This window comes from Halichoerus grypus, chromosome 8, assembly GCF_964656455.1.
Source record: "Halichoerus grypus chromosome 8, mHalGry1.hap1.1, whole genome shotgun sequence".
Lineage (NCBI taxonomy): Eukaryota > Metazoa > Chordata > Mammalia > Carnivora > Phocidae > Halichoerus > Halichoerus grypus.
Genome location: NC_135719.1, coordinates 123896629 through 123909261, shown reverse-complemented (window position 1 = coordinate 123909261; position 12633 = coordinate 123896629). Strand labels below are relative to the sequence as shown.

Sequence of the window (12633 nt, the reverse complement as noted above, 5' to 3'; positions counted from 1 at the left end):
TCTGTCAAATAAATAAAATCTTTAATTAAAAAAAAAAAAATTTTCTTGGGGTGCCTGGGTGGCTCAGTTAAGTGTCTGCCTTCGGCTCAGGCCATGATCTCAGAGTCCTGGGACTGAGCCCTGCATTGGGCTCCCTGCTCAGCGGGGAATCTACTTTTCCCTCTCCCCCTCCCCGTCCCCCTCCTCCCCATTTATGCTCTCTCTGTCAAAGAAGAAAATAAAATCTTTAAAAAAAATTTTTTTTTCTTTTTGAAGTAATCGCTACACCCGACGTGGGGCTCAATCTTACAACCCTGAGATCAAGAGCTGCATGTTCTACTGACTGAGCCAGCCAGGCGCCCCTGGCTCAACAAACTCTTAAGAGCCTACTGTGTGTGCAAGATACTATGCTAGATGCCAAAAATAATTTGATATTGGAAAAAGAAATAACCTTGCCCCTAAGCATTTAGCAAATACGATAAGCAGTTATGCTACAGATAACTTCAAGTCATAATGTATATTATAAAACTAACTACTCTGAGTTCCTTACTTTCTCAAACCTACCTCTTCATCCAGTCTTTTTTTTTTTTCTTAAAGTAGGCTCCACGCTGGGCATGGAGCCCAAAGTGGGGCCTGAACTCACGTCCCTGAGATCAAGAGTTGGACATTTAACCAACTGACCTACCCAGGCACCCCTTTATTCAATCTTCTTCTGCCAACTTTCTACCTGGTATCTTGGATAAAGACAAGAAGCTTTACCCAAGGACTGTAAATACCTGTTAAAATTATTTACCAACAACACTGTAAACTGTAATCATGGTGATGTGTTTTTAATCAGTAATATATCCCAAGAAGGTCTTTGTGCAGCTTTAGAATCCCTTCAGTAATACTATGCTTCTCCACAGGTTTTAAATGAAAGAATTAACCTGACACTAGCTTGCCACTGAAACTATAGGTCCTAAGACATACATGGGCCATTCCAACCCACACCCTCAGGTATTGATACCTAAATTCTTTATTATGAAAATATACTTTATGAGAGGGCATCGAATCTGTCTTTCCCCTACATGCTAAATTCCTTTCCATGAACCCTCAACATCTCTGTGCTTTTCTAAGCATAAAGATAGAAGTGGAGTGGGGTGCCTGGGTGGCTCAGTCAGTTAAGTGTCTGCCTTCAGCTTAGGTCATGATCCCAGGGTCCTCGGATCGAGCCCTGGTCATCGGGGAGTCTGCTTCTCCTCCTGCCCCTCCCCCACCAACTGTGAACACGCGCGTGAGCTCTAATAAATAAAATCTTTAAAAGCAAACAAAAAAAGATAAAAGTGGGCTTATATAAATCTGAAGGCCTCGTCATTTAAAAATACTCATAAGCCCCCAAAGTCCGTACCACCACCATCCTAAATCAAATTTAACTGCTTCTCAGTCTTTCGGCTAAGATCAAGTGTAAATTTAAGTATTAATATAGCTAGTCTTAGCTAAATTAGAAATAAAGCATTTGGAATTCACACCACCTTCTGATGTACATTTTTAGAAGGAAAGCTTATTAGCCCAAATCTCTTCACCAATTCTTAATGTAAGACAACCAAAAATAATCAGATATATTATAAAAGGAAAAGTTTGTGTTTCTTTTTTAGTCAAAGAGAACTACACAACTAATTACTTGTGTTCTTTCTTCTGGCTGGCAGTCAGGAAAATGCCTGACTCAAGCACCACATGAGCTCCTCGATGTCTCTGCTCACATCATCCATCTTAAGTCACTGTTTTCTAGACTTCTCCCAACACTCAACAATCAAGAAGAAAGAACAATAATACGCTCTCATATTTTATCATCGTGACAAATCTGTCATCTACTCCGCAACAGTTATATTTGCTTAAATTATTTGAAAAAAAATTTTTTATCTGATAGAATTGTTTAACGTTTTCTTTTTACCAATATTAAGTAAAATGGACATTCCAGCAGACTACGCCATGTCTGTCTTGTGGTTTCAAGTATCTCTGGGCACCATACCAAGTACACCCAGAAGTCATGTCTGTTAACGTTTTGAATTTCATCTTATCTGAAATAATTGTTCTGTTTTTACTGGAGGTAGCTCCAATTCCATTTTTGAAGATATAAACAGATTTAAATTGAGGTTCCTCTCACTAATAGTGATTACAAATTAAATCAAAGTCACACAATTGTGCATTTCCTTATTTACATATATAGTGAAGTCATTTACTTCATGTTCAGAGTACACTATTTGCAATGTTACAAATCAAACCATCTCACCAGCTGATGATTAAACAATGGGGGGGGGCGGGAAGACTCCCAGGGAATTATATAAAAACTATGAAGATATTAATTCCATTTAATTCCATGCTTTATTTTAAATAATTCAGTTATCACTGCAAGGAAAATCTGAAAAGTCTATTTCAGACAGTTGTTTTTCTGATGTGACAGGCAACATTGCTCATTTGAGATACAATTTATAGAGAAATTCATTTTATTATTTCTTTACAAAGCTAGGTAAAGACAGTAAGATCATCAGTTGAGCAATGTAAATGCAACTGTTACTCAATAAAGGATCATTCCATTCTTGCTATGGGCAAGATACTGTCTTAGGTTCTGTGCAGGTACAAGAGGAAGAGACAGTCTGTGAACTTACTGCCCTTTCTATCTTGTAATCAGATATATGGAACTGAAACAGGGTTCAAGGGGTATGAGAGAGAGACAGATACCAACAATTTATGTTACAAAGCACTGACCTAACAGCAATAAAAACCTGGGAACGTAAGTGGGAAGAGAGTAATCAATTCTGCCTGAGAGAAATCGAAGGTAGGATTGATGAAGGCTATTTGAATCAAATACATTATAATTACAACTATATGGATAGAATTGCAACAGGGAGCTTGGATGGGCAACAAGGACATGAGAGGTCAGCAAAGAATGACGGAAGTTTGTAGCGATACATGACTGACACATGCAGAAGGACTAATGAGAGAAACCACAAAGGTAGACTGAACAAGCCTTGAATGCCATGCTAAGACTTAATACGTGCTTCATACTCTAAGAAATTCAAAATCATTAAGGATACATGAGCAGAGGGTTGATATAATTATACTTGTTTTAGAAATATAGTCAGTCTATAATAGTCAGATGAGAGAAAACAAAATACAGAGATCAGTTAAAATATTATTGAAAGTACAAGATACAAGTTAAAAAAAGCTAATTATAGAATACTTAGAACTCAATCCTGTGTTTATGAAAGAAAAACAAATTCATATATTCCGATTAAAAACTATATTCATCCGGGCGCCTGGGTGGCTCAGTTGGTTAAGCGACTGCCTTCGGCTCAGGTCATGATCCTGGAGTCCCAGGATCGAGTCCCACATAGGGCTCCCTGCTCAGCAGGGAGTCTGCTTCTCCCTCTGACCCTCCCCCCTCTCACATGCTCTCTCTCTCTCAAATAAATAAATAAAATCTTAAAAAAAAAAAAACTATATTCATCCATACAGAGAAAAATCTCTGGAAGAATACGCAACAAAAACGTCTACAGTGGTTCCTAATGGTGATGGGATTACAGGTGGTACTTAATTTCTTCTTTATAGTTTGCTTTATGAGTTTTTTTTACAAAGGATATACAATGTTTTTGTAAAGGAGGAAGGTGTAATACCAAGAAAGCCATTTCTATTTTTAATGATAATGAAAACCTGAAAGGAACAAAAAGGATTTTTTGTTTTTGTAGAAACAAGAAAGTAACAATAAACCTACTTTAAATCCATTCAAGCCTGAGATTCCAAAAGGAAATAGGAAATATACCTAGGTTTTAGCTACTTTTTGTTTTGTTGAAAAGGAGTAATGAATACATATATTACAACACAACATATACAAATTTCCTTTATTTTAGCTTCACTTAATATGGCCACCAACCTGAGGAGAGTAATAAGACTTATTTTCATTTATTTTAGAACCTGTGTACTTTTTTTTTTAAAGTAGACTCCATGCCCAGCACTGAGCCCAACATGAGGCTTGAACTCACGACCCTGAGCTCAAGACCTGCGCTGAGATCAAGAGTCAGACGCTCAAGTGACTGAGCCACCCAGGCACCCCAGAACTTGTGTACTTCTAAAAGAGAGGGCAACTAATTAAAATTAATGTGTAGGTTGAAATATATTTTGTTGTACTTACTTACAAAGCTGCCTTAATGAATTAGCTCTGTTTGGAATAGTCTGTACCAGTGTTTTCTCTGGCAAGTTAACCTTGTCCAGACTCCCTCACTACCTTCATCCCAACCTGGAATAAGCAAACCAACAGTCATCCACCCACTGTGGGTAGATAAAAGATTTAAAATAACTATAAACTATAAAAATACCCTCCTGCATTTTAGCCACAAGGACATATTATGATGAGGATGATCTTGTGAAGCCCCATAGCAGATTCACTTATAAGAAGTATTTACACTGAAAGAGCACAGTTGGCCTAGAAAAGATAACACTATAGAAACATACCCCATCAGGGGCGCCTGGGTGGCTCAGTCGTTAAGCGTCTGCCTTCGGCTCAGGTCATGATCCCCGGGTCCTGGGATCAAGCCCCACATCGGGCTCCCTGCTCCGCGGGAAGCCTGCTTCTCCCTCTCCCACTCCCCCTGCTTGTGTTCCCTCTCTCGCTGTGTCTCTGTCAAATAAATAAATAAAATCTTTTAAAAAAATAAATAAACATACCCCATTAGAAGCTTTCTTCTTTGCTTTCCATTCATCTAGTTGTGCCTTTGTCTTTGCATCAACTTTAACAAGGAGCTTCTTTTCTCCAATCTGCAGGTCATGCAATAACCTGAGTGCACGGAGGGTAGACTCGGGTTCCTTATACTCACAGAAGCCGAAAGCTAGAAACGGATGTAAAGAATTAGTGAAATATCAATACAGTGATGAAAACAAAATATTTATGGAAAATTAAAATCATCAGAGACCAAATGTTCTAATACCAGGATTACTCATGTTGTCACTTCTCCCTTTCCTTTGATTACCCTTGATGATTTTACTTTTAGCACCCTCAAACCACCAAAAGAAAAAAGAAAACAAAAACGGGAAAGAAAAGAAAAACTCTAATCAGGCAAATTGCTACTTATTAGAAGTGCTGATAAAATACTGAGCAGAACCACAAATTTCATAATTGAAGTCTTTTAATTATTTCCTGAATTCATTCTATCCAAACTTCCTCAGAGCTACCTACAAATAAGTGACAACAGGCTCTTTAAACCTATCACAAGGACTTTCCTTTTTTTTAATAGGATATTTCTCCTGTTTTTGGTTTTTTTTTAAAGATTTATTTATTTTAGAGAGTGTATGGGAGAGAACGTGCGTGCACACAAGCACAGGAGGCGCAGAGGAAGAGAGGAGACACTCTCAGGCCAACACCGCACCCCACCCCTGCCCCTGCTCGGCGAGGAGTCCGACACAGAAATCAAGAGTTGGACACCTTACCAACTGAGCCACCCAGGCACCCCACAAGCACTTTTCAATTCTGAGAAGTTAAACTACAAATGTACTGACCTTTTTATCCTAATAATAAGTTTATTTTTCTGAATCTGTTTAATTTTAACAGCTAGTCTCACCATTACTACCATGCCTTTAAATCAGAGATATTAAAACATACACTTTAAAGGAGTAAAAATTGAAAATAAAAAAAATGAATCCACATATGTATAGTTAAGGACACAACCACACAGAGAGGAACTATTCAGAGTGATTTTAAAACAGCAAATTTGACCACAGGTTTTTAGTGTGATATATCTTAAGGACAAAAGACCTGTCAATAAAAAAGGAAATTTCTATTAGCACATTGCTGATGATAGTGTTGGTATTAGTAGTCTTAAACTGTTGTACATGAAATGTAAGAGGAAGCAAGCCAGTAATTACTTAATAGACTATCATCCCGATGTCCTTGAAACTAAGGATTCTCAGTATGGGAGGAAAAAAAAAAGAAGATATATTACAGAAAAGGTTAAATAAAACATCCTGAACGTAAACTAATATGCACTAATATGCACTGGAAAAATGTAAAGGCAAAGACTAAACAAGTGTTTTATAAAAAATATTTATTTAAGTAATATCTACACCCAACGTGGGGCTCGAACTCATGGCCCCGAGGTCAAGAGTTTCACGGCCCAAGATCAAGACTTGCACGCTCCTGACTGAGCCAGCCTGGCCCCCCAAGACTAAACAAGTCTTATAATGAGTATATCTAATTCCCAGACTGTCATTTTTAAAGCAATTTCCCACTAAAAAAAAAACAGAGTTCCTTAAAGAAATGGCTGATCCTAAGTATGGGACAGAAAAACTTCTGGATGAGTTTATAAGATTCCAAATCCCAGGTACCATTCCAGACAATAAGGTAGCTATCAAAGGCAGTTAGGCTTGTGTCAAAACCACTGGAAACCCAATTTGCAGAGAAAATGTAAGACAATTTAAGCTTCACTAGCAATAATGACAATTAATTCTTATTAAATATAACAAATTGAACATATTTCAATCCTTAAGTTCAAAATGGTTTTTTAAAAAAAGTCACTGCTGGGGCACCTGGGTGGCACAGTCAGTTGAGCATCCGACTCTTTTGATCTCAGCTCAGTCTTGACCTCAGGGTCATGAGTTCAAGCCCTGCACTGGGCTCCACGCTGGGCATGGAGCCTACTTTAAAAAAAAAAAAAAAGTTACTGCTAAATGATACTGAGGACATCAACTCATTCTTTTGAAAAATGAAAGAACCACAGCATGTACCCTGTTTTCCTAATACAATTAATTCTAATAAAGAGGATTTGTTCTTCAATGAAAGAATGACAGAATTCTTCAAAATAGACTACCACATTTTGCAACCCTCTAATGAATGAACCAATCCAGGAATAGACAATCAACAGCTGCTACCACAAAAATTTTAAAAATTAAAAAAACAAAACAGTGTCTCATGATGAAGAACAATACCTTTAAAAAATTCATTTTTTTTAAAGATTTTATTTATTTATTTGACAGAAAGACAGTGAAAGAGGGAACACAAGCAGGGGGAGTGGGAGAGGAAGGAGCAGGCTTCCCGCGGAGCAGGGAGCCCGACGCAGGGCTCGATCCCAGGACCTCAGGATCATGACCCGAGCCAAAGGCAGATGCTTAACGACTGAGCCACCCAGGTGCGCTACCTTTAAAAAATTCTTACAAATAAAAAAACAAAAATAACACATGCGAACTCAAATCTGATTGTGTCTCAAGATACAACCAGTTTACATAAAATACAGAGACAGAGAAGCATTGGCACATTATTCTATTGGAGCTGCAATTGGCAAATCTACACTCAAGAAATGCTACTGAGCAATTGAACCAGTTTCTCCCACAAATAATTCCAAGGAAAAAGAGACAGAAGAACTTAAATTATTAAGAGACTTAAAAATATGCCAACCAATTGCAATGTGTGGACTATATATGGATCCTGTATCAACTACTGAAAGAGTTGACATTTGTAACAATTGGACATCAGAAAACTGACTTATACTATGAAAAGGTTAATTTTTGAAGGTTTTATAGCATTTTCAGTATGTTTTTTAAAAAGCTCTTATCTCTTAGAGATACATGCTAAAATATTTACAGACAAAATGATAGATGCTTGGGATTGCTTAAAAAAACTATAAGGAGGAAATGGACAGAGTACAGGTTAAGCACAATTGTCCATGAGATGATAAATGTAAAGCTAGGTGATTAAGTATGTAGAAGTTCATCATATTATTTTAATTTTACATATGCATGAATTTTCCCATAATAAATACTGTTTAAAGAATGCACATCAAACAGGTGCTTTGGGCGCCTGGGTGGCTCAGATTGTTAAGTGTCTGCCTTCGGCTCAGGTCATGATCCCAGGGTCCTGGGATCGAGTCCTGCATGGGGCTCCCTGCTCAGCGGGGAGCCTGCTTCTCCCTCTGCCTCTCTCTCTCTCTCTGTCTCTTATGAATAAATAAATAAAATCTTAAAAAAAAAAAAAAAAAGGTGCTTTTACCACCAAGAATGAAAAGAACAGTTTGCTTCTAAGACTAATAGGTCATCTGACCATCTGTTCTGCTTTCTTCCTAAGTCCTAATTGTTGAATGTTGATCATATACTCCTACTCTGAGAAAAAAAGGACTTTTCAAAATAACATTGTAAAAAAACAGACTAATTTCTCCTCTCCTACCTCTTTCCTGTTAATACTTTTCCACTTTCTAAACTCAACTCAGCTAAATCTTCCCAAATGCCTTTAATCCTATTCCAATCAGAAGGAAGACAAAGAGTGCTGACAGAATACTCCCATGGTTAAGGGCAATGAGAGCAAAACATGCAACAAGTGACTTAAGCACACAGATTAAAATGATCTCAGTAAGAAAAATAACCTACCTTGAAGTTTTCCAGATGCACCTTGTACTCTCTTCCAGCTCAAAACCAAACCACATTTCTTAAAAAGAAAAACAAAACAAAAAATGATCATTACCATTTAAGAAAATCACCTAAACAGTACTAAAAATAAGAGCACAATTGATATTTCCACCAGGAGAAAGATAAAAGCAAAAAGAAAAAAAAAAATCATACCAGCTTTTAAAGTCCTTAAAATTCTCTCAATTCCCACATACCTATTATATGAAAGAAATCTATAATACAAATTCTTATTTGCAGAAAATTGACTACCTTTTAGATTTTATTTGGGGGGCGGGGAGATAGCGCAGAAGAGTGGGGAGAAGGGCAAAGGGGGAGGGAGAGGAAGAGGGAGAGAATCCCAAGCAGACTCCACGCTGAGCATGGAGTCCAACTCAGGGCTCGATCTCACAACCCTGAGATTACAACCTGAGCTGAAACCAAGAGTCAGACACTCAACCAACTGAGCCACCCAGGCACCCCTTGACTACCTTTTAATAAATTAGAAATTTTACAGCATTGGGGCACCTGGGTGGCTCAGTCTGTTAAGCGTCTGCCTTTGGCTCAGGTCGTGATCCCAGGGTCCTGGGATCGAGCCCCACATCGGGCCCCCTGCTTGGCGGAGAGCCTGCTTCTCCCTCTCCCACTGCTACTCTGCCCACTTGTGCAATCTCTCTGTGTCAAATAAATAAACAAAATCTTAAAAAAAAAAAAAAGAAAAAGAAATTTTACAGCATTATTTATCCTACCCGGAATGTATACATAAAAAAACAAAATTACCAATATTATAATTTTTAAAATAAACTATAGTAAATTCAAGTAAAAACTCTGAATCCATAGAGATCATGTTTTAAAACACACATCTATATTACAAAGAACTTTTTTTAAAAGACTTTTTAAAAGTAATCTCTATACCCAATGTGGGGCTCGAACTCACTACTCTGAGATCAAGAGTCGCATGCTCTACTAACTGAGCCAGCCAGGTGCCCCTATATTGTAAAGGACTTTTAATAACATGGAAAAATGCTTTATATGGAATGCAAAAATAACATGGGACATGAAATTGCAGATAACATAGTAAGACTTTAACTATGTAAAGAAAAAAAATTTCCGTAAATCAGAAATATTAATAGGGCAGGTTGTCTGAAGAGTAAAACATTACATTTTGTTCACGTTCAAATTTTTTTATATTATTTCTTTTTTTATAAAAACTTACTTATTTGAGAAAGAGAGTGTAAGCAGGCAGAGGGGCAAAGGGAGAGAATCTCAAATGGACTCTGCTGAGCAGGGAGCCCGACACAGGGCTCAATCCTAGGACCCTGAGATCATGACCTGAGCTGAAACCAAGAGTTGGACACTCAACCAACTGCACCACCGAGGCGCTCCAAACATCATTTCTAATTAAGTAAAAACTAGAAAGTTAAAAAAAACTTATTTGTAGGAAATGGTAACTGAACATTGCCTGTCAAAGCTGAGAATGCATGAAATTTTCACATCTCCCTTCAGAGAAACCAATAAAATGATTATCAAGAAATATAAAAGATAAAAATCCATGAGGTCAAACATTGTATGAGCAACAGCAAAATTCAACAAAATTTTGAAAAGAAAAAAGGCAAATGGAAGGATGGGAACTCATTCAGTAGATCAAAGAAAGCTGTAACTTCAAGGATCTACAGATAAAGATACTGATAAGAATTAGGCTAATTGATTCTACAAAGCCAAGTCATCTGGACTGGAGGTAAAAGGTAGCCACAGTGGAGAATGGGATTGAAGGATAAGGCTGAATAAAAACAGGTGCTTGCGGGGCTCAGTCGGTTAAGTGCGTGCCCTTGGCTCAGGTCATGATCTCAGGGTCCTAGAATCAAGCCCCACGTCCTTCCTGCTCAGCGGGGAGTCTGCTTCTCCCTCTGCCCCCACCCGTCATGCTATCTTTCTCAAATAAATAAAATCTTAAAAAACAAAAACAAAAACCAGGTACTTGCCTGACAATATGAATATGGAATAATCAAAGCCTCAGAGTTCTTTTCAAGCCAACTACTTTACTCCCCACCCCTAGAGAAGATAGCCTGCAGTCTTTATAGGCAACTATACTTAATAATCTCCATCCTCTAAAGAAGATGTGGTATATATAGATACAATGGAGTATTATGCAGCCATCAAAAAATGAAACCTTGCCATTTGCGACAACGTGGATGGAACTAGAGTGTATTATGCTAAGTGAAATAAGTCAGAGAGAAACAAGTATCATATGATCTCACTGATATGAGGAATTTGAGAAACAAAACAGAAGATCATTGGGGAAGGGAGGGAAAAATGGAACAAGACGAAACCAGAGGGAGACAAACCATAAGAGACTCTTAATCTCAGGAAACAAACTGAGGGTTGCTGGAGTGGAGGGGGGTGGGAGGGATGGGGTGGATGGGTGATGGACATTGGGGAGGGTATGTGCTATAGTGAGCGCTGTGAATTGTTTAAGACTGACGAATCACAGACCTGTACCCCTGAAACAAATAATACATTATATGTTAATAAAAAAATAATAATAAATAAATAAAAATAATCATATACTCACTAGGCATGAAACTGGAAGTCTTCTAGAGAAACCAACGAGCCCCAAAGAAAAGAACTCCATATATTAACATTCAAAACCTCTACCTGCTGGCTAGATTACCCTACAATGATGCTCAATATTTTACAAACCCAGCTTACTTATGCATACAAAAACTTTTTTTTAAATTTTAATAAATCTCGGGGCGCCTGGGTGGCTCAGTCATTAAGCGTCTGCCTTCAGCTCAGGTCATGATCCCAGGGTCCTGGGATCGAGCCCCGCATCGGGCTCCCTGCTCAGCGGAGAGCCTGCTTCTCGCTCTCCCACTCCCCCCTGCTTGTGTTCTTGCTCTTGCTAACTCACTCTCTCTCTCTCTCTCAAATAAATAAATAAAATCTTAAAAAAAAAAAAAATAATAAATAAATAAATTTTAATAAATCTCTACACCCAAAATGGGGCTCGAACTCACAATCCCAAGAGACGCACGCTCCACTGACCAAGCCAGCCAGGCACCCCCAAAAAACTTTAATCCCTAACTCTTAAATATAAAGACAATCAAGGATCATTAGACATTTAAGGAATACCTTAAATGAAAAATGAAAGGAAGAGATAAATTCAGGAATGAAGCTTAAAACAAAACACTGTGCTGCACATATAAGTTAAGCACAGGTTTAGAAGAGGTTTTGGGGCGCCTGGCTGGCTCAGTCGGTTAAGTGTCTGGCTCTTAATTTCAGCTCAGGTCTTTATCACAGGGTCGTGTGTTTGGGCCCTGTGTTGGGCTCCAAGCTGGGCATGGAGCCTACCAAGAAAAAAAAAAGGGAGAGAAAGAGAGAGGTTTCAAATAGGATATAGGAGATATATATATATCCTCACACACCTGCACACAAATATTCACAGCACCATTATTCATAATACCCAAAAAGTAGAAACAACTCAACTGTCCTTCAACTGATGAATAGATAAATAAATTGTGGTATATCCATTAGATGGAATATTTGGTCATAAAAAGGAATGAAATACTGATATAAGCTACAATATAGATGAAGCCTGAAAATATTTTAAATGAAAAAAGACAAAACATGAAAAGCCATACGTAATTCTATGATCTGTTTATATAACATGCCCAGAATAGGCAAATCTACACAGAGAGGAAGTAGGATAGTGGCTGCCATATGCTGGGGAGAGGAGAGAACGGAAAGTGACTTATTGAGCACAGGGTTTCTACTTGGGGTGATGGAAATGTTCTGGAATTAAGACAGGGTGATTGTTTGTACAACTTTCTGAAAATACTAAAAAAACCACTGAATTATACATTATAAAAGGATGAATTTTAAGGTCTATGAATTATATCACAATAAAGCTGGTTTTTAAAAAATGACCTCCTGATGTTCCACTTTAGGAAAAAATTGGCATTATCTTGTAAAACTGAAGATAAACATGCCCTAAGACTCAGAAATTCTAAAATAATACATGATAGGAATTTTTTCATGTGACTGAGGAAGACATATTACCTATAATACAGCAAAACATAGTATCAAGAAATAGAAACAATCCATATGACCATCATTAGAAAACGGACAATTCATGGTATACTTCTACAATGCAATGGTATATAGCACTGATAAATAAGTAAATAAACTAGAGCTATATATATGTTAGGTGAAAAAAGCAAATTACGGAGTACAGAATTAAAACTTGTGAATTAT

General features: G+C 37.6%; 1 protein-coding gene across 2 annotated transcripts in view; it reads right to left on the bottom strand.

Annotated features, from left to right (window-relative positions):
* The window catches only part of RBM25 (RNA binding motif protein 25), a 56627-nt gene that overhangs the window by 24737 nt on the left and 19257 nt on the right, over window positions 1-12633 (bottom strand). For both annotated transcript variants that reach the window (XM_036097526.2, XM_036097589.2), the window contains 2 exons: window positions 8365-8422; window positions 4681-4841 (listed from right to left, as the gene is read on the bottom strand). In XM_036097526.2, coding sequence (XP_035953419.1) covers window positions 4681-4841; window positions 8365-8422 — 219 coding nt within the window. The remainder of the gene's footprint in view (window positions 1-4680; window positions 4842-8364; window positions 8423-12633) is intronic.